Source organism: Solea senegalensis, linkage group LG6 (assembly GCF_019176455.1).
Source record: "Solea senegalensis isolate Sse05_10M linkage group LG6, IFAPA_SoseM_1, whole genome shotgun sequence".
Classification (NCBI taxonomy): domain Eukaryota; kingdom Metazoa; phylum Chordata; class Actinopteri; order Pleuronectiformes; family Soleidae; genus Solea; species Solea senegalensis.
Window position 1 is genome coordinate 2,427,969 of NC_058026.1, and position 22,291 is coordinate 2,450,259.

The 22,291-nt window shown below is 41.9% G+C and overlaps 3 protein-coding genes across 3 annotated transcripts; 2 read left to right on the forward strand and 1 right to left on the reverse strand.

Moving 5' to 3' along the window:
- Positions 1-201: 201 nt before the first annotated feature.
- p4hb (prolyl 4-hydroxylase, beta polypeptide) lies at positions 202-16,194 on the forward strand. Its single transcript, XM_044028084.1, has 11 exons — positions 202-564; positions 2,961-3,158; positions 5,477-5,607; positions 6,620-6,757; positions 8,499-8,603; positions 9,073-9,198; positions 9,311-9,511; positions 10,259-10,379; positions 11,207-11,388; positions 12,728-12,844; positions 15,742-16,194. The coding sequence occupies exons 1-11, from the start codon at positions 423-425 to the stop codon at positions 15,817-15,819; spliced, it is 1,539 nt and encodes a 512-aa protein (XP_043884019.1). The 5' UTR covers positions 202-422; the 3' UTR covers positions 15,820-16,194.
- A 1,849-nt stretch (positions 16,195-18,043) lies between these two features.
- Positions 18,044-20,086, forward strand: ppp1r27b (protein phosphatase 1, regulatory subunit 27b). The gene is made up of 3 exons (XM_044028112.1): positions 18,044-18,520; positions 18,607-18,757; positions 19,426-20,086. The coding sequence occupies exons 1-3, from the start codon at positions 18,289-18,291 to the stop codon at positions 19,547-19,549; spliced, it is 507 nt and encodes a 168-aa protein (XP_043884047.1). The 5' UTR covers positions 18,044-18,288; the 3' UTR covers positions 19,550-20,086.
- Positions 20,087-20,449: 363 nt separating this feature from the next.
- anapc11 (APC11 anaphase promoting complex subunit 11 homolog (yeast)) lies at positions 20,450-22,041 on the reverse strand. Its single transcript, XM_044028115.1, has 3 exons — positions 21,887-22,041; positions 21,590-21,707; positions 20,450-20,753 (listed from the first exon to the last, which is right to left on the reverse strand). Exons 2-3 carry the CDS (start codon positions 21,696-21,698, stop codon positions 20,608-20,610), a joined length of 255 nt encoding a protein of 84 aa, XP_043884050.1. The 5' UTR covers positions 21,699-21,707; positions 21,887-22,041; the 3' UTR covers positions 20,450-20,607.
- Positions 22,042-22,291: the final 250 nt, after the last annotated feature.

Consider the following 22,291-nt stretch of genomic DNA (forward strand, 5'->3'; position numbering starts at 1 on the left):
CATTATTATTATTATTTTTTGTAACTGTGACATTTTTGTTAAAGTTACCACATTCTCCTTTTATTTTTTCCGCCCACTGTCGGTGTCTTTGATGTGAGCGGCAGATCCGCTCCTCGTCATTCACTTCCAGGTGCTCTCCTCCACGGTCCAGTCACATTTCAACACGAACTGCTTACGGCCTCATAAATGCGCATGCGCACCACCGACGAACCCTCCGGTTTCTGCGTGCCGTGCCACGTTAGTAGCGGTAGACACAAATATCACCAGCTACTCTCCCGACCGTGAGAGACATCGCAGACGACACGCCGTCGAACTGAGACCCGTTTCTTGCACGAAAACCACCCGCGCACGCAGCCCCCTCCTCTTCTCGCCGCCGGTGTCAGGAAGAAGAAGAAAAAGAAGACAAACTCTCCACAGCCACCATGTTGAAGTTTCTGCTCGTCTGTACTCTGGCTGTGGCCAGCAGCAGCGCTGAGATCGCCGAGGAAGAAGATGTCCTGGTGCTGAAGTCGGAGAACTTCGACGAGGCTATCGGGGCTCACAAATACCTCCTGGTTGAATTCTGTGAGTAACGCCCGCTGCCGAGTCTCACACGCCGGCTGAAGCCGACCTATGTACCCCGTGTAGCGGACTCGGCTAACGTGCTAGCTTCGGGTGTTAGCATTAAACTTCTGACACTTGTGGCAAGTTGCATTCGCATTATCACCAGCAGCTAAGCCCACATATGTCGTGGGTGTGTTTCCACTCCACGTAATTTCTCGCACAAACTTTTCAGTGTCGTTTTATGAGACGATCTTATTTTTTTTCTGTAGTGTTCGTGAAATTAGCTTGCCGTAGCACTCACTAATATCCTTTACAATGAATTTAACGGTAAGGTTAGCACAGCATGCTAACCCTCTTGCTTGTTGTCTAGTGCTAACGTCACTCATTCTTTTTATAACGTCTTAGCTCTATCCAACGTTAGTGTAAAAGTGTAGTGTACTTGCTTTTATTTGTTAAAATGATATAAGTGTATGACCGGTGCGTTGTTTTTGTGCGCGAATATATAGAATAACGTAAACCGTCATGTATTATACAAAACGAGTCAACTGTCATAATAATGCGAATATAAAGGAAATTAATGCATTTATATGGAATTTCAAACTGTTAAATACATTTAAAAGTTTCATTAATATAATAATAATATGAATAATGGCATTTCTGTCAAGTCTGACGACGGAATATCGCAATAATTAGAACGCTACATGGCACTTTCGTGTGTTAGCACTTTTTGTTTGAAGTAGAGCTTTGTAAATGTAAATCAGCTTTGATTCTTAGAAAACAATTGCGAAATCGGACACATTTGTAACGTTTCTATTAGCCGCCTGTGGTTTCCTAGTATAACTTTCAGTTTCACGATGCAGTTATTCCTCGTTTTTACACACGACACTCAGCAGCATTATTGTGTTTTTATGTATTACACGGACGCCTTAATATTCACAGATGTGTCACATTTCAGTGTGTGACCGATGATTTAAACCAGTCATAGGTCTTCGTGGGACAGACTCTCCCTATGAGATCCGCGTGGATGAAGGGAGGGGTTAAGGGCAGTTGTTTGCCCCGCGCACCCCCACCCTCAGCGGGGCGGGATCTCTGTGTGGATGTGGAGCTAGGTTGACGTGTACATTCACAGAAGTTGATCTGTGCGCTTTTCATTGACTCAACCAAGAACAAGGAAGTTTTTTTTTCTTCCCCTTTTATAATTCGACGTGTCTATCATTGAAGGTGATGCAATTCGGAAGGTCACTTTGCTTGACGTGTCATTAATGATCAGGTGACTCATAGCTTTTGAGTTTTATAGAAGTTTCTTCCAGAGTTTTTGCAATTGGGAAACTTACTAGCACATAGAATAAACAATTCTAGTAATTCAAGTAGCTTCAGCAAGTCTAGATATCAAGATTATGACCACTTCAACTATTTTGATAATCAATACTTTTTTTAAAAGTTTTTTTAGCTCCTTACATGTGATTATATTTGTTTTCTTTGCCTCCATATAACAAACAACTCATTTAAGCTGTGTGATGTAGACAAAACAAGACTTTATGAACATTATGAACCAATATTTTGACATTTTCTCGACCCCAAACTACAAAACACAAAGACAATAAGCGACATATTATGAATATTGTTTGCAGGCCTGAAATACTGATCAATATGGGAGTAGAAGTGACTGCCATTTCAAAATAAATGAATTTGAGTATTTGCCAAAAGAGCATTTAAATGTGCAGTGCTGGGGATGAGCTGATATGATGATGCATTTCTCATAAATCCTCTTTCTTATGTCTGTCTGTGAAAAATTGCAATTGGAAATAAAATGAGCTTTCAAATAGTAAATCTGTGGACAAGCTGATGAGATACTGGTCAAAATGACTATAAATGTGATTTTTGATTGAATCCAATTCAATGAAAAAACTGCATTTCACATGTGGGCTGTTTATTTCTGTGATCTATGTGAATCAGCACATGTTTTGTTAACAGTCTACTAGTTAAAAACATGAAGAAATAAAATCCATGTTGGACTAGTATTGGTAGCAATCACCTAGCAGAGCACTAATTCCTCCTCCCTCTTTTTATTTGTCTACAAAAATCTAATCGGGCCACAAGTTTAAAAAAAAAAAAAATTACGACCAGGAAAATCGAGCAGCAGAACTGATGCATGTCTGACTTTATCCCCTTTGCTGCTTTTCTCTAGGACAGCACAGGCCTGTAATCAATTGCAGTCACTAATTTAGTTTGTCAATATCTTTCAATTGTATAACAGCATAGATTCAGTCTCATTTTACAAATGGTTGATTTGTAGGAGCACAAATGCATTTCTTTATATTTTTCTTCTGTGCACATTTTGTTTTCTGATTATCAATATCATCTGAAATCCACAACGCTTCACATCACTGATGTAAACCTCTGTGTTTGCCCTGCAGATGCCCCATGGTGCGGCCACTGCAAGGCCCTGGCCCCAGAGTATGCCAAGGCAGCCGGCACCCTGAAGTCCGATGGCTCGCTGATTCGCCTCGCTAAAGTGGACGCCACAGAAGAGGGCAAACTCGCAGAAAAGTTTGGTGTGCAGGGATACCCCACCATCAAGTTCTTCAAGGATGGAAAGCCCAAAGATTATGCTGGTGAGCACCAATGCCTTTATTCTCTACTAACAAACCAAAGATTTCCATGGTCCAATGGTCTCTTTTTTTTTTTAACAGTATAAGTTACATACAAATGCACTGTTTTATAATGGTTTAATTTTCATTGTCACAAAAATCATTTTGAGATGGCAATGTAACCAAATGTAAGAAAATTAAATGTTCTTTCACACCCGCAGTCAAATAACATAATATAACAGTAGGTGAATGCATGCATCTGTCTGGCACAGGTGGATTTTTCTGGGACTCTGGTTTCAAAGGGCAACTCCTTACCAGTTGAGCTAATTGGGGGGGACATGCGATTTTGTTTTGTTTTTGTCTCCCTGGGCTATAAATAATACATTATAAAACCGAAGCTGTGGGCTGACCGAGGGCCGTGATTGGGCTGGACTTTGGACATGCGTGATTTAGAGGGTAGCATTGATTCATTCATGTTGACCTAGGTGCTAATTTTAATTTTAGGCCTTATCCACACAAACTTTTACGATATTTTAAAGAGTTTGCCGTTTTAAAAAAAAAAAAGAAGAGGGGAAAAAAAAGCATTGTTTCAGAAAATGTCACACACACCCCCCCATGTCTCTAGTAGTATGCATATATACCAGGCCTGTACACGGTGCTGCTGTAACTCTGCTACAGAAATGCACCAAAAAAATGGGGACATGTGTGCAAACTTTTAAAAATAAAGCTATTTTTTGAATAAGTATACATTAATATTATACAATAAAATTAATAACAACATAAATACGAAATGACAAAACAAACACAATAGGATAACCCAGCAAGAGCGAGGGAGGGACTGTGACATCATTCTTTTTCACAAGTAGTGTTATATACACAGCGTTTTTGAGATTTTCCCACTCTGGGACCTGTTTTTAAAACAAAAAGTGTTTCAGTGCTCTAAAAATGTTTCCATGGGGGAGCACATTTGATAAAAAAAAGCACAGAAGCTGTTTTTTTTGTCACATTGTCAGTATATTGTGTTCTTATCATAACTTTCTGGGTTTTCTTTTTTTTTTTTTTTAAAAAAAAGACAAACACCCATTTAAACATTTGTTTAGTGTCATTAAATAATGCAACCTCTGGAACCGTAAATTGATTGCAATTCATTTTTTAACCGAGTGAACAAAAAAGTCAATCACATTTGAATTGAATTTGAATATACTTAACTTTTATTGTATTGCTATAGTACTTAATATTGTATTGCCCTAATCCAGAAGTGGTGTGTGTTTTTTATTATTCTTTATGGATTTGTTTTAAAATTGTCCTATCAGATGGCCATAGGCTTCCTCTAACGTAATACGATCTACAGGGCTACAGAAATGTTCGCTCAGCCAATCAGCTGTTGGCAACACGACTGAGACCAAATGTGGGCGGGTCCTTGTCTGCATGTTTCTCTCATGCTGCTCTCCCTCCCTCACAAGTTTGGCCCGTCAGCAGAGTGGAGAGATGTGCAGCTCCTCACGTCGCCTTCTCCTCTGCTGGTCTGGGCCTGGCTGAGTTAAAGAAGGGAGGGGAGGTACACGTCTGACTGTGGGTGCTTTTTAGTGTGGAAATAATCACACCCTTCACCCGTCTCCCACTCACCGCACCAAGACTCCATGCTGTGTCACTTCATTACTGTGTGTTTTTTTGGGGGGTGGGTCGGGGTGACTTGTTTTTGCAGTGTCAGAGAGCTGGTGAGGGGATTCCTTTTATACAATATGGTGCTTCAATTTTTAATAAAATAATTATTTAAGTGTGAAATCATGTAAGTTAAAGGCCAGCTGTTTCAGAAAGATGCAGCAGGCCTAGATGATACAGCCAAAAATGTTATTAAAACATTCAGTCAATAATCGACTCTTAATAAACTACTTAATTGATAAGAAACTATTTTGAGAATTTATCAGTAGTTTTTTTTTTTGTTTTTTTTGTTATTTAAACAGAGCATATTCACATTTAAGAAGCTGAAAATAGTTTGTTTCCTTTGCTTCCAGTGACAAAGAAATTGCCAGAACTGGAATTAGTTTTGATTCATAAACAAAACAAGACTTTTGGAAACATTGTAATTTCAAAGGTTGCGACACACTAATCAAGATCTTCTCAGATTTGATTGACCAAATTTCCCGCTGCTTTATGGACTGAACAAGAACTCCATTAATCAAGCAAATGATTTGTGGTCGCCCAGACCACAAATATTCAAGTGGGTCTGTCACTGTCTTCTGTATCTCTGTCCCAGTCTCACTATTTGCTGTTTCCAATCCTTCATCACAGGTCATAGTGTTTGTCTTTCTTGACACAGGAGTTGTGTTGTTGTGTTACAGGTGGCAGGACGGCCTCAGAGATCGTCAGCTGGCTGAAGAAACGCACCGGCCCGCCCTTCACCACCTTGTCTGATGTCGCTGAGGCCGAGGCTCTGCTCGAAAAAGAAGTGGTCGTCATCGGGTTCTTCAAGGTACGAGTGACGCGTCAACATTTTGACCTTTTTTATAACAAGTCCAGATTTATGTCGGAGCTCATTCTTTTTCTTTCTTTCTTTTTATTTGTCGTATTGTGTTTTTTGACCTCGTTCTTGGACACTTGATGTAATACCTTTTTTAAGGCCAGTTTGTGGTTTCTGCGTCCACAAGTCAGCAGAGGCCCTGCTATGGTCGGCGTGATGCAAATGTGCAACTCAGACGTCTGATTGGAAACCTCAAATTTTTGACATCTGTTTGGACTGTACGCGACAAAGGTGCATGCTGCAGACCAGGTACGGCACAGGTGAATTTGGTCCAGTTCACATGCGTAGAGTGGCAGATCAAACTCAAAAAGAATGTGTTTTTTGAGTGGAGCACTCACTCATTCATACATTCAGTGTCCTGAACAAAGAACATTGTAAAGTAACGGAAAAGAAGAGATTTTAGATCATCATTTTGAGGTTTTGGTCGACGATTTCTGACATTTTATGGAGCAAACTAAACATTCAAGGAAATAAATGACAGATTAATCCAATGTTTCCCAAACTTTCTATGTGGGGGCCCACTTTTTAAATGTTGAAATGATTGTCACCTACATTACAATTTAACCTTAATGAGAACACTATTTAGCGACTATTTCTGTAACCGTTTTCGCAGCCATTTCTGTAAAACCTACTAATTTTGAATTCTTAAATGAATTATCTCCAAGAGACGTTTATTTAGAAACATATTCAGAGCAAAGGGTTTGCAAAAAAGACCTCCTGTGACCCATTTGTGTATCCTGACCCAGTCTTTAGGAACCACTGGATTATGAAAAACGTAGTTGCACCCCGAAAACGATTCATTTATAGTTTGTGAGCATTAAGCTGTGATGCTTATTCATCTTAAAGATTAATAGACTCATTCTCTTCAACCACACTGCAGCTTCAATGATATTAAAGTTGTTCGCATTATCACAAGTATTTGCACTGAGCTTCATCCCATGAAAATCTTGTTATGTGTTTGCAGGACCCCTCTTCTGACGATGCCAAGACGTTCGTAGAAGTAGCCGATGCCACCGACGACATCATCTTTGGCATGACCTCCGACGACGCCGTCTTCTCAAAGTACGAGGTGTCCGCGGACAGCGTTGTCCTCTTCAAGAAGGTGACTTCAACTTCTAACACATTTCTTCATTATTTCCACTTATTGTCCGTGAGGCTGCGCTCACAGCGCCCTCTGCTGGTCCACACGGTAACATCTTTAGATGGTTTGTTCTTCTACTGAACAGCAGTTTCAATACAGTGACGGCTGTGTTTATGTTTGAAACTCTGGACAAAGTACACTTGCAGTGCTTGTTTATTCATGCACAGATTTCAAAAATATCATTATTTTAAGTCAAGTTCTAGACCCACCGTCTACTTATCTAGTTTTTGGAACTCATTCTTGCATGTGTACGCATGTACAGTGTAGAGACGGCAGTGTTTTTTGATCCACACTGTGGTAACACGACACTGTCGACCTCTGTTACTAATCTTGGCCTGTCTGGATCTGTTCACGTTCAATACGTGTGCCTGTCCTTGGGCCTCAACCGCGACGTGTTAAGCATATGAGGTACGAGGGCCTCTGTTTGTTTGCCGATGATCGTCCCACCGACTTGCATTGTTATTTTCACAAGTGCGGCGCAAACTTCAGCTGTAAAATTACATTATTAGTAAAAATGTATCGATAATGGCAGTGAGTGCTGATGATAAAATGAATGGTGCAAAATAAGCTGAGAGTTGTCTCTTATAGGGATTTTTTTCCAGTTTGTTACTTACATTTTTAGCACATTTCCAAAAAATGTGAAAATTTTAATAGTTTCTATAATTTTATATAGTGATGTAGTGGCTGAGAAATCAAAAAAGTCATCAACAACCTTTCTTAAGTCACGATTAACATGTCCTTTTGTTCTGGTGCTACATTACATGCATAATTTAGCTAAAGGTAGGTCAGTTGATCATTTGGGCTGATTTAACCAAAGAAATATTTGGATTTTTTTAATACTCTGTGGCCAATTGTTACATGTTTTTGTTCTTAGAAACTTGATAAATGTTGCCAATTCACCAAAACCTTTTTCATTCATTGCTGTTTTGCTGATGAAACTGTTTCATGTATTATTTAGTTTCCACATAATATGTAGATGGAGACAGACCATTAGTTTTGCTTCGTGAAATTGTTACTTTGTGTGCATTATTCATCATCGAACGGTTCGATTTCATCAGATGGAGGAAAAAAGAGAATCTGCTAAATGTACGTTGGCTGTCTTGATTTCTAAAAAAAAAAGAAGAAAAAGCCCATAGAAAACCTCCAACATCTTCCCTGTTATTTCAGTTATAAACCATAAACATACATGGACACTTTTGTGCACGTGGGCTGTGGGGGTTGTGGATGATCTTTCACTTTTGGCACAAGTTTGACCGATGCTCAGTGTTCCACCTGCCGCTTTATGGGCCGTGATCTATATTGGTAACTGAAGCGCGTCGGTAACTTGAGCCCACATCCTGCTGACATGTGGACTCATTGTTTACACTTTAGCAAAATGCTCCCACATTAGGGGCTCAGTCTTAATCAGCTGGGGTCTTTCACTTGTTTACTGCTATGGGGGGGTTAGAGCTTAAGTTTCACAGCCTTGACAATCAGTGCCCACGAGCCTGGCAGGAGGCTGCTAGACAAATGTCAGGTGTCTTGTTGTGTGCTGGTTAAAAAAGCACACAACACCTCTGCTATTAACACCTAGAAATAGCTAGTTTGGCTCTGGGCTTTACCAAAGGATGTTAAAGTGGTTTGATTGGTAAATCTGTATCTGTTTTGTTGAATGTCGTAATAAGGCCTGTAGCTAAATTGTTCACGTGTTTCCTTTTTACAGTTCGATGAGGGGCGCAACACCTTTGATGGAAAGCTGACCACAGAAAACCTTGTGGCTTTTGTCAAAGCCAACCAGCTGCCTCTGGTCACCGAGTTCACAGATCAGGTAATGACTGGAGCTTCACGGTCTGTAACAATAAGCTGTGCCACTGCATGTACAGTGTGTTTAAAACATACACATGTAGCATTCTTTCAAATTTAATTTCATATTGTGTACAAAAAGGAAACAAAAAAATGCTCTGTGTCCTAAACTTTTGATTCTGTACAATTTTGATCACCACCACAAGCGATAATGGCTCTTGGTAATGCGTTTATAAGATGGTTGCCAACTGCTGATCAACCCCAACAATATTTGAATCGCTAAATTTAATCCTGTCATGAAAATGTTATATTTATATGCGGCAAAATAATCTTTGTTAAAAAATGATCACCCACAGAAAAACCTGGTAAATATGTGGTTTCCATACAAGTGTTGATGTTAGGTTTTTTAGTTTTGTGTGTGTGTGTGTGTGTGTGTGTGTGTGTGTGAAATGAAGTCGATATATAATAATCTACGTTTGTCTCGTGTTCTGCAGACCGCCCCCAAAATCTTTGGAGGAGACATCAAGTCCCACATCCTCATGTTTCTGCCCAAGTCTGGGTCAGACTTCGACGACAAAATTGCCGAGTTTAAGAAAGCCGCAGCCGGATTCAAAGGCAAGGTAGGTGAACGGTCTCAGTTAGCATTCCAGGTTCTTTTTTAAAAGCACATTTTTGTCGTTCACTGCATGTTACACAAACTGTATCTTTATTGACCGCTTTCATCTCCTCCAGATCCTGTTCATCTTCATCAACAGCGACGTGGAAGACAACCAGCGCATCCTGGAGTTCTTTGGCCTGAAGAAGGAGGACTGCCCAGCCATCCGCCTCATCACCCTCGAGGACGAGATGACCAAGTACAAGCCAGAGAGCGGAGTCATCACAGCAGAGAGCATCACTGATTTCTGCACTCGCTTTCTTGATGGCAAGGTCAAGGTGAGTGAGCGGCAGGAACGAGTGGAATGTGTTATCAGGTACAAATGCGTCCAGATTATGACTAATGACAACAACAGTTGGCTGGTTGCAGCACTGTCTTTGTTTTTATCAGTTATCTGCCCAAGCGCTCCCAACACACTGGCATATCTGCGTTCCGTTTGTAATGCCCGTTTTTCTTCTGGCTTGCCAACAAAGTGAACTGATGAACTGTTTGGCTTGTTCAGAATTCTACTGCTAGACTTTTAACTAACTCTCCCCGTGTGTGGGTTTTCTCCGGCGTCCTCATGCGACGTTTAGGTATTAGGTGAATTGGACACTCTGAATTGACCATAGGTGTGAGAGTAAGAGTGAATGGTTGTTTGTTTAGGATAAAGCGGGGGGAAATGATGGATGGATGATCCTTATGGTTTTTAATAATATTGTACGTTTCTTACATTTCGGGCTCTTTTGAAAACCATATTGCCCTGTGAGAACCCTCAGGTCTGCTGATGCTGAGGAAGTAGTTTGAGCTACTTTTCCCAGCAACAGCAGATGTAGAAATTCTCTTTTATCAGCATGTTGTTAAATCTGTTATTTAATCTGTGCATTTAAAATCAAGAGTGTGAAACATTTTACCATATTTTTATTTATGCACTTGATCTTTTTCTTGTATATCGAGCACAGATTAATGGCGAGTGCATGTTTCAGAACAGCCACGGATAACGTTGTTTAAATTCCTAACTGTGATAATGCCATGTTTTTCTACAGCCTCACCTCATGAGCGAGGAAATCCCTGAAGACTGGGACAAAAACCCAGTTAAAGTGTTGGTGAGCAAGAACTTTGAAGAGGTCGCTTTCAATCCCACCAAGAACGTCTTTGTGGAATTCTGTAAGAACTCTTATTTTATTCAATTTACCCTTTATTTTCTTTTTTATCCCTTTTTAAAAAAAAAAAAGTGAATGCATTTGTCAACAGTCTTTTGGGGTTGAGGTGTTTGGGGGTGGGGTGTGAGTTAATATGTTACGAGGTGAGAGGTTTGGCAGAGGCTCCATCTGCAGTGTCTGTAATTCGAATCTTTCCTAAATTTGCTCGTGCTAAGCCCTTTTTCAAAAAGCCAAGAAAGGTCAAGGCCAAGGCTTCATTTGAACCTATTCATCCTCAAGGTCTGCAATTCATTTGTTACCAGAAACTGATGCTGAAAAGATGTAGTTAAATATAGTTGTTTTTTTTTTTGTCATGGTTCACATCCAGATTTGTGCTATTTTTTCCCCATCGCATGCAAATAAACACAGCTTATGGGAAAGCCCGTGTTCCCTGACAGCTGAGGGCGAGGTCGGTCCTTAAAGGCTATGAGGCTAAAGCTGCACGTGACATGCTCGGTGTTTGGCTTGTGTGCAGCTATACAGCACCTGGGGATGTGGACGGCTCACTTCAAAAATGTTTAGGCTGCTCTGACTGAACAAAATAGATTTCTGACATGATAATTGCAAAAAAAAAGCATCAATTGAAATGCATCTCATTCACTAAGAATGGGGCTATTTGTTGTACGGATGAGTCGATACCGATACCAGTACCCGGTATCGGTATCCAGGGTTCCCATAAGTCCTTGAAATCATTAGCATTTGAAAGTTTTTAACCACCAAGTTAAACTAGTGTTGTGGGCTGTGTCGATTTTGTTAACTAACGCTGACCTCTTTGTTGTATGTGATATTTAGATGCACCTTGGTGTGGACACTGCAAACAGCTGACTCCCATCTGGGACAAGCTGGGAGAGAAGTACAAGGACCATGAGAGCATCATTGTGGCAAAGATGGACTCCACAGCCAATGAGCTCGAAGCAGTCAAAGTCCAGAGCTTTCCTACTCTCAAATTCTTCCCCGCCGGACCTGAACGCAAGGTGAGAGCCTCATCAATGAGCTTTTTCTCCAGGTCTTCCCTCATTCCCAAAATCCTTTAGCCTGGCTAATGTCAGACTTCCTCTAATTTGAGATCGACAGGGTTCCCATGGGTCCTTGAAAATAACCCAAAATAGCACCTTGTTGAAAGTGCTTGAATTTTGTACAAGAAACAAGATAAGTTGGTATTTAGGTGAACGTCTCCTTTGTTTTCATGCCCTGCATTGCCTGATGTACGTGGACTAGGCCTACGCAGAACAAACATGGAGTTGTGGCTACTGTCCACTGTCTCTCACTCTCTGCCTTTTGATGTTGATATTCCGTGCAGAACAATGAGTGTCTCACCAAAGAAAATTACAAAGACTGACTTTGACCAAGATCCTGGGGACAATAAAAGCTGCAAAAGTGGATGCCATGGACGGAGCGGCTCTTACTAGTTGCCCGCCCACATCGTAAACCGTGTTGGCACATTCAGTCCTTGAATTTGAGGGAATTGGTCCTGGAAGGTCCTCGAATTCAATCGCCTCTCTGTCATCTTGTTAAGTGCCGCCAGGAGAAGAAAAAAACTTTGAGATTGGTTCCCTTTTTCCTGAGATTCTGTATTCGGCCATAACGGCGTCCTCACCAGACGTTTCTCCAGATTGCTGCTTGATTCGACTAAAAATCCTTAATCCTTGTGCATTGTGTGGTTTGGCAGTTGTGTGTTGTGAATCCGGGATCAATATCTGGATCTAAAATCACTAACCGCAGAGGCTTCCAAAGTTTCATTAATGCCTTGGTGAGATGGAGGCAGCCACGTGCAGACACCTGAGCCTGCTGGCCTTAAAAGTTATGCTGGTGTTGGGTTCTTTAAGGATCCCTCCTCGGTGAGTTCACACTGGGTATTTGATCTGGACCTCCCTCTCCACACCTTGGCTCATTCAACTGATAATCTCGTGCCAGCCTCCGGTTCATTGCCACCTTTTAAATGTGTGGTTTATACCAGTGCTGTCTCATAGGTTTAGCCTATGACCCTGCTTAGATGAGGCATGTAGAAGAAGGCTAAGATGGGACGGAGATGGTCACAGGTCATGGGTGGATTATGATGCTAAAAATTGACCCGTGTGCTTTACATTTATCCTGTTATTGTCCTTTTCATATTATTGTCAAACCTAATTTTTATTTTATTTTTCCCTCCAACTTGTTGCTGCGTCATTGCTCACCCTTGCAAAAATGTATTGGCACCATTTCTGAAGACTGTGTGCCAAGGTTTGTTGGCTGCTTTTAAAATGACACCACTCGGGTGTCAAAAGGCTAATAGTTTTGACCCATTTAACAACTTTAAATGCGTTTCATCGACAGGTGGTTGACTACAACGGCGAGAGAATGCTCGACGACTTCGTCCGATTTCTGGAGAGTGGTGGCAAGGACGGCGGCGCTGCTCCAGCAGACGACGACGACGACGATCTGGATCCAGAGGTGAGATCATCTCGACGTTCTGTTTACAGCGTAGTTTCGGGTTCTACTCGATGTGGTTTATCCTGTAGCAGGGCTGTTATTTTCCCCGAATAATCATGGTTATTAGAATTAGATTTGTTTGTTACACTATGGTGAAGAACCAGAAATACTTCTGCAAAGTGGGCATGGATGTTGGATGATTCCCAAACCTAAGTCTTTTTAAAAAGTGACAAACTATCGTGACCCGAATCACAATATACATTTCAGACACACTTCACTTCATGTAATAATTTTAGATGCCTAATATTTCTGGCAAATTGATTAAAACTTCATCTTATGAATGTTATTTAAAACATACATGCATACATAATAGGGTTGCAACTACCGATTCTTTTTGAAATGTAGATCAGTTTCTCGATCAATACTTGTTTGGTCCATAAAATGTCGATTGCTGTTTCCCAAACCTCCAAATGATGACATGATTATCTTAAATATCTTGTTTTTAATGATGTCTTTTGTTATTTGGAGCAAAGAAACCAGAAAATATTCACATTTAAGAAGCTGAAAATCCGGTTGTTTTTATTTGGAAAAAATAGTTGTCGCTCAATTTAGTAATCAGTCATTTGAATAACTGTTGCCCCACTAATACACACCTCTTAATTCAGCAAGTGTCTGGATCTCAACCCAGCCTTTGGGCATCATTAAAAGTATTAGTTTTCTACACTAGCATGGGCGAGTAAATATTGTTTCGACACACTGTACTTGGGAAAGAGCGCACGTCTCCCATTGAAACTCTAGTGCTTTCTGGAAGCACATTTTGGCAACATTTGTGAAGCTGCCCAGAATAGATTTATGGGACGAGGTCCTCCGAGGATGACGGATTGTAACCTTAGAACTGACCCACTTGGCTTTTTTGTGTTCCCGTACAAATGCTAACAGTATTTAAGAATGGCATTTCTAAGGCAAATGTGATCCTTGGAATTTGGACTACAAATTCACCTAACTTAAGTTGTTGTTATTTTAGTTATTAAGATTTTTCTCATCCATTTGTGTTGAGGGGTAATAAACTTAAATAATACCACATCGACTATTAATATTCAAACTATTTTGGTCATAGATTCGATTTGGTTACAGTTTTATGCAAGTTCAGCTTCTTAAATGTAAAAGGTTTCTGGTTTCTTTGCTCCATAATCAAGAAAATAATAGACTCACAAATACTCGTATTTGAGCTGTGAACACGAGCAGCAACGAGATGCATTCAATGACCCCTGGTCAATCTCATCACTTCTCCAGAGTCCACACATTTTTCTCAATTCCATCTGCATTTCCTGCATCGCAGAAATAAAATAGGGCATACTTCCTCTACTTCCTGCTCGTCTTAGCAACCCATAATATGACCCGAGGAAGAGCTATTTTTTGTTCCAGCTGAGAGCCAACAACTCGGGTTCTGTACCAGTTTGTTTTCGGGTTTGAACTAGCTGGCCGGTTCGGGAACCGGAGCCCTGCTGGTGTGACTTGATCAAAGATGCAGAGGGTGTGTTTCTCTTCCATGCTTCACCTCTGTTGCATGCTGTGGGGATTTTCCTCTTCCACCACTGCTTTCGCTCACACACGCCCACCTTCCCAGAAGTCTAATAACAGCAGAGCAGACAGACTGCGGCCCACTAATGTCTCCTGCAGCTGCTGTGGCTGTTGTTTATCGGGCTTGGCCTGGAGACCTGCCCTCTGGATAAAAGCAGCACGTGTGAGGCTGAAATCACCATTAGTGTCTCCCTGTGTCTGATTCATGTGCTCAGTCCACCTGTCCACAGACGAGACAAGATGTCATGTATTATGTACAGCGTATGCTGCTGCGGTCATGACGGAGCTGATTTTACACATCACGTGTTCTGCTTTCTTTGCTTCATGTAACAAAGAAATCCTTTAAACTGGACAAAACACATTTGAGAAAATTAGCATTTTTGAGGTTTGAGTGACATTTTCTTTACTTGATCGATGGAGAAAATACGAGCTCCAGTCCGATTTATTGTCACTGTCGGTAAATTGAATCATTCCTGACCTGAACTTGAGAGCGAGGGATGGAAAGAAAGAACAAACTCAACAAGTAGTTGAATGTTGATAAGTGAAAGTAGTAGAGCTGAAACCGTTAATCGAAGAATCGATTGCTAAATGAATGGTCAACTATTTTGCTAATCGGTTTGAGGGTTTTTTTCATTATTAAACAAGATTATTGATAGTTTTTGGTTCTTAAATGTGATTTATTTTCTGGATTCTTTGCTCCATATAACAAAATAAATAATTAAAACGGGATCATTTGAGAACATCATTTCCACCACTGATCAGTATTTTTCTACATTTTATGGACCATTACCAAACAATTATTTGAGAAAATACTCGACAGATTAATCATATGAAAATAAGCTGAAATGTTGTTTTTTTTTAAATGCGTTATTTTGGACTGCAAGCATAAGAAAAGCAGCTGTGGGCTTTTGCCGTCTACAAGTTTAGAAGTTGGTAGATGGCAAATGATATTTTAACCATGTCTAAGGGAGTTTTTTAATGGAATTGAAATCATTGACGAGGCAGTACATCCGCAGAGGCTTTACATGTTTCACCCACTTAGTCCATAACTTGATAAATACTGCCGGGGGGGTTAGGTGGCGATAGAAATCCCCTCTATATCATTTACTATATTTATCCATTGTTATATTGTGGGAAGTTCAGGGAGTAACCAGCGTCTTGTGAGTAAATATCAAAACACCTGGCTTCATCAAATCTGCCTTGTTTGGAAATGAATGTCTTAAAAGGAAAAAGGTGAGAAACTGAAGAGGCAACTCTGTGTCAAACACGCTGCTGCTGCACTAACAAAGTTAAAATGGTGGTTTTAATGACCTGACCTTCTCCCCTCTGCCCTCCAGGACTTTGATCTAGAGGGACAGGACGAGGAGTCCGATGGCGAGGACGGAGGCGACGACGACGGACACGACGAGTTGTAGGAGCTGCCAGAGGAGAGAGGGAGAGAGGAGTCGAGTCCCGCCCCCCAACCCTTCAAACTAGTCACCATCACTACCTTCACTTCCTTGTGGACCTTCCCTGTCCTGTGAACATTAATACTTCCCCTTTAACTGCCTCTCAGTCACTCAGAGAGGACTCTGTGGAACAGCACACCACCACCACCACCTCTGTGAAAGACTCCAAAGCCTTCTCTATGAAGTCGGATGTTTGCCTTCAATGTTTAGAAGAGAAAAAAAAAGAAGAAAAAAACAGGCATTGATCGAGTTTTCAAAACGTTTTCCTTGATAAATTTTCTCCCCTTTCCTAAAAACAGCAAAAATCATGTCACCATTGTTCAGTGTGGGTCTGAGATAAAAGTGTGTGTGTGTGGGGGCGCGCAGTGTTTCTTTCCCTCTGATAGGAAAACAGAGGACCAGAGTCTTGTGTGTGTGGTGGTTTTTGGTAAGAACTGAACTCTCAGGGGACAAAGGGGGCTTTTTTGTGTGCGTTTTATTGTTGCGTCGTCACTAAAAAAAAACCAGCCCAGAGTTTGTTCAGTGTGGAACACGAGGCCCCACGTTTGTCGCTGAGACCAATAATCTTCTTTTTTTGGCAGGTGAAGGGGAAGTTTTTTTTTTTGTTTTTTGTTTTTTTTTTGTTTTATTCCCCCTGATTCCCAAATCTACATCCTGTTTTCGCGCTCTCTTCATTTCCACTCGGCTACTGACTATTTTGGGGGGAAATCCTTTTTTATTTAATTGCTTTCTCGATGAGGTTTGTTTTTGTTTATTTTTAATTTAGGACTTGTCATTTTTTTATTGATGTACCTAATGTGGGGGTGGGGGGGGGCCCTGTTGGGGCAGAGTTGGCCCTTGGACACTCCCTCAGACCTGGAGGGGGTGGGTTGGTTTTTCAGACCAGCTCTGATGAGGTGGCACTGCATTCCTGCCTAGTCAGAGATTCATCGTGGTTACTTAAGCAGAAAAGAGATTGGTTCCGTGTCGGGTTGGTCTGAGAGACGCGTCCGTCGATCGTGAGGCGGGGGAGGGAACAGTTGCACAGCCCCACCTCTCACCCATACTTGCACCTCCACCATCTCCCGTGGTTCCACCGAACACCCTCGATGTCGCCGTGTGTGTCTGTGTGAGCGAATGGAGCGAAACTAGGACGAGATGAATGCGTGTGTGTGTGTGTGGGGGGGCATTGAGGAGCAGCTTGAGTGGAACAAGGTGATGGGTTTGACAGCTGTACAGCTGTCCGCGAGGGGGGGGGCGTGAAATTAATGAAGCATTCCATCATATCCAAATGTGGTAAACGTGAAATGGTGGCCAATAAACAAAACATTAAAACAAGTTTTGTCTTCATTTGCATTTGTTTGTGTTGTACAGTAAGTATTAACTGGACCATGTAAATGTCCAGTTGTGCAAACCTCTTACATGGGTTTATCTTTTTGTGGTCATGCAATTGGAGGTAGTTGAATTAATACAGGAGAAACTTCCTTGCAACCATACTTTTCCTGGGGATTTTTAAGCCCAGTTTTTCTGAATTAATGAGGTCATTTCAGTAAAAAAAATGGGAGGGGAGGGACAAAAGTTATTCATTCTGAAAAATGGAGCAACAAATGTTATGGCCTATATGTAAATGACTTTTTTTTGTCTTTAATCTCAGAATTCTGACTTTAATCTCAAAATATTTACGCTTTTAAAATGTTTGGATTTTTTTTACATGTGCCACTAATACTCTTCTGTTTTATTAATTCGTAAAAGCAGTGCTTAAAAAATACATTCCGACAAACAACCCCAAAAAATATGGGGGGGTAAAAACTTATTAATCTTCCTAATAAAAAATAATTCCCAAGAGACATGATCTAATTTAGAAAAGCAGAGCCAAAAACTTTCCCAGCAACACAATACTCCTCGTAAAGGATGACGCAAACCATCGAGACACTTCCTGTGTCTCACATGGCCCAAGTTAGTACATGATTAAAGTGACATCAGCCTGTTTTTACTGCTCATGTCAACGACGTACACGTGAAAGTTCATGTCCACTCGGGCAGTAAAAGCACTTTCATCACTGCCTGTTGTTTACGAGAACCACGACCACCACCACAGTGTCTCCGATGACTCGTACGTGAGCAGCAGCATCTCGGTATACACGGGGGTGACAACACCGGCAGAGGTTACAGGCCGTCATACCTTTAAGACGTGAGCTGGTGTCACAGGTTTGTGCCCTGAGCAGTCGACTGCTCATCTTCCAAATCTCGCCACTGGAGCCAAGTGTCTTAAAATAGTTCGACTGAGTGTATAAAGAGACCCACAGAGAGGCTCGTCCCTCAGACCAAACAGCAAGAGAGACATCCACTCATTTTTTCTGCAGATCTACAACCAAGCTTGTTGAGCTTTTTTTTTTCGTTGCTGGAATAACCTCATCATTTTCTTTTTGCAAGAGCAACGGAAAGTTTGGCTCCGGCTATGATGAAGTTCTACCAATGCCCCGTGTCCAAACCTGTGGGAGTCGCAGATTACACCAAGGACCGCGGAGTCTCAGCGAGCTGCAAGAGCTCTGCTCCTCTGAAGCACATCCGCAGTGTTCACTTCCCCAACGACATCCTCTTCCAGGACTACGTGCGGGAAGGCGAGCTGGAGAGGATCGGACGCTTCATCCGAGCCAGGAGAGTCAACCTGGACACCATCTACCTCTCGGGTGAGTCCAAGAAGTCCAGTGCCGTGAATCGCTCACGCAAACATACTCAATTTTCCACCAATAACAAACATTATCCTGTGCCGCAGGCATGGCTGCCATTCACGAGGCCGTCCTGTCTGGGAATCTGGAGTGTGTGAAGCTACTGGTCCAATACGGAGCAGATATCCACCAGAGAGACGAGGACGGGTGGACCCCACTGCACATGGCCTGCAGTGACGGCTTCCCACACATCGCCCGGTGAGCATTCAGGCCTCAGAGACTGAGTTAGAGTCTGCGTCAAACTGTTTGCTGCCTTTAGTGACAAATTTGGGACAATTTAACGTAAATAAGCGAATCATCGGCGTAGAGTAGAAGTCAGAAGAGCAAAACTAAGGATGTAATCTGGAGTGACCCAAAGATTCTGGTCATATCAGAACAAGTAAGGCTTGCTCTTTGAACTTTGGCATATTTGTTGGTCAGAGTATTTCAGACTCTGCTTATTTACTGGGATTTCCACACAACCATCCCCAGGGTTTACAAAGAATGGTCCTGAAAAAGAGAAAATATCGCAGTGATTGGCAGTTTTTCGGGTGAAAATCCTCGTGGCTGGTTCAAAAATGAAGCAGACGCTTTGTTAGGTTTTCTGGAAAATCAAAACAAATGGCCAAGTGAGTGCATGAGGAAACAAAAGTGCAGCTGCTGATGTCACTCACTTCTCCACAAACCCAGCGACGCATGCCAGCACACACACACAGGCTCAGCTCTTATGCCACAGCGGTAAGAGAAGCTGCAGGAGTTGCTGCGTTCTTTGCGCCTCGTTGACCTTCCTGACACAGAACTATGGCAAGAAACTCGCACTGAGTTTGTCAAAACTGGCAGATCGGCGAGATTTGACCTTTTTTTTTTGTAATTCTGTTTTCTCTCAGCTACCTTCTCGCGTTGGGTGCTGACCAGGAGCTGGAGAACGACTGCGGGGAGAGGCCGGCTGACCTCATTGACCCCGACAACAGGGAGCTACTGGAGCTCTTTGGGCTGGTGGTCAACGACTGATCACAGCTGGCTTTAAAAAGTCACAGACCCCCAGTCGTCCCACCGCTCTGCAGCCGTGGACAGAAAAGGCTCCGTCAGTGGAGCTGTGGTGATTCAGAGAGCCTCCGCCTCAGATCGGGAGGTGGAGGAGTCGTCGTGTGTTGGTGGAGGAAGGGGTGGACGGAGGCAACTGGCTGCCTCCCCATGTGTGGAGTGAACTTTGAAGCAGGCAGGGGTTTCCCTCTGATCCGTGGCCGTACAGATTTACTCTGTACAGTAAGAGCATTTGATATTTGCATCATTTGACTTTGAGTTGTTGATTTTATTTAGGCATGTTGGCTCAAACCAAGAGGGTTCAGATGTTGCGAAACCTGGACCCGTCGCTGTTGCTCAGCTCGTTAGGACCGCTCTGACAGAATGCACTCCTCTGTACGATAAGATTAGAAATTGTGTTGTGACACATTTGCTTACGGTTTATCAGAAGTGATTGTTCTTCTTTTCTATCTTTGTTGATTATTATTTTTTATACATGGGTTTTTCAAAATAAACTTTTTCTATCTTGACAATCTACCATTTTTATTTCCCCGTCACAGTTTGACACGGAAACAAATCTGTGTTCATGCTGAAGGTGAATCTTAACTCTCCAGCTATATTCATTCATTCATTCATTCATTATCTACCACTTTATCCTCTAGGGCCACTTGGGGCTGGAGCCAAAGGTGCAAAAACCTGACATAAATAACCCATTTATCCAATGTCATCTCTGGAAACACTAAATAATCCAGCTAATCTCGTTTAACTCTTCGATTAAAGTCAGGATGAGTCTGCTGAACATTTGAATTCAGGTCAAATTCACAGCGACACAACACTGTCTCTCACACTCATCACGCAAAAACAACAGATACAGTACATGTGATGTACGTTGTTTTTATTATTAATACAAAATATGATTCACGTTATTTCTTTTAAAAAACAAACAGTATTTACAAGTGAAACATAAAGCAAACATGTGATGAGGCTTCCGAGAGACTCTGCAGGTGAACAGCACCTCCTCCTCCACCTGCTCCACCGCTGTGGCTTCACTCTTTGAACTTCCACTCCTGACGGCACATGGGGCACTGCTGCTGGACCTGCTGCGAGTTCAGCCATTTCAGGATGCAGTGCATGTGGAAACAATGGGAGCACTGACCCCAGACCAGCGGGCAGTCGTCTCCGGGCACTTTACCTGCAAAAGCAAATCAAAGCACTTTAGAGCCAGTTTTGTGAGTTTACTCACTCTCAAGAGATAATGACAAAAGAATTGCATGATATTTTACAAAATTTGTGTGAATCTCTGTCAGTACTGCATCCCTAGGCAAGGACTTTGCTTCACTGAAGATTACATTTTCTGTCGTCATGTTTCTACAAAGTAACAAACGAGCCAGAGCATGTTGAAACAGAAGCTTTGTGTGCAAATTAGGGATTTCCAGGACCTCAAATTCAAGGACTTAATGTGCTGACACGGCCCAAGGACAACTTGTCCATGGCGTCCACTTTTACTGGAAAAGTGATTGTCCTTGGGATCTGACTAGTTGTATTAATAAAATGTGTTGTTCGATAAGTTGAATGACTGTCATAACTGTCATAATAATCATTAGATTCATTGGTTGAAAATAATAGTTTGCGACAGCCATACTTTAAGTGTCGCTGACAGGATCTGGCATGCATACTTCCCATTAACGTAACTCCGACACCGTTTGTGTGTTTCCTAAACGGTTGAATAGCTGCCAGATTTCGAAAGTGAAAGCTATCTTGGAAAAAGGGGGCAGAAGCACAATTTTTTGACAATTCTACAGCCACACAATCTAAATAAATCCAGGCAGTCTGATTATCATGATAGTCATAAAAGGGTCAAACTTTGGGATTTGGTCTAGTTTGCTGTAGCCTCCCCCTCAGGACACCCTTTATCTGGGTCCCTAAACTCATTTGAAACGCCTCTGCTTCTGGACACTACTTTAGTTCAAAGAATGTGAATCCAGACCAGTGAAATGATGATGATGATGTTGAGGTTTGGTCACTCACAGTCTGGGCAGCAGCCGTTGAAGGGCATCCTGCAGATGCCACAGTTCTCATCATTGGCCACCCACAGCCACGAGGCCACGCCGTTCCATTGTCGGATCTTCACCTTCATCCTCCGAGTCTGACAGAAGCAGGACAACACACTTTATTATTATCATCATCATCATCATCATCATCAACAACACTCCAGCAGCGCAGCAGCTAGCGTTAGCATGTGAGCTACAGTCAACTGATAACTTCTGTTCGTGCCTTTTCCCTTTTTAGCCGTGAAGCTCTTTGTAAAAATGTCAACACACTTACTCAGTGGCGTCACCGGATATTTAATACTTAAGATAAATGATGACGTTTCTCGGCAAAATAGTCATTGTATGTCCAGTTAGGAAACGTCAACAACAACACAGCTAGCATGTAGTTATAAGCCGGGTGGATTCTTCTTCTGTTGTTAGCTTAATGTGATGGTTCACAGCGCATTACCGCCGCCTACTGGACTGGGGTGTGGATCTTATTCTTATTTTACGTTTTATGGCGGTTGGCGAACAACGATTTTGGTGCATTACCGCCACCATCTGTTATGGAGTGTGGATCTAAATGTTAGCAATTCTGCTACTGCAAAAATAACAAGCAATAATATTATGTTTGGATTTGATTGATTCGATTTTAAGCGTATAATTGTTTTAACTGATGATACAAATTGACAATGTACTT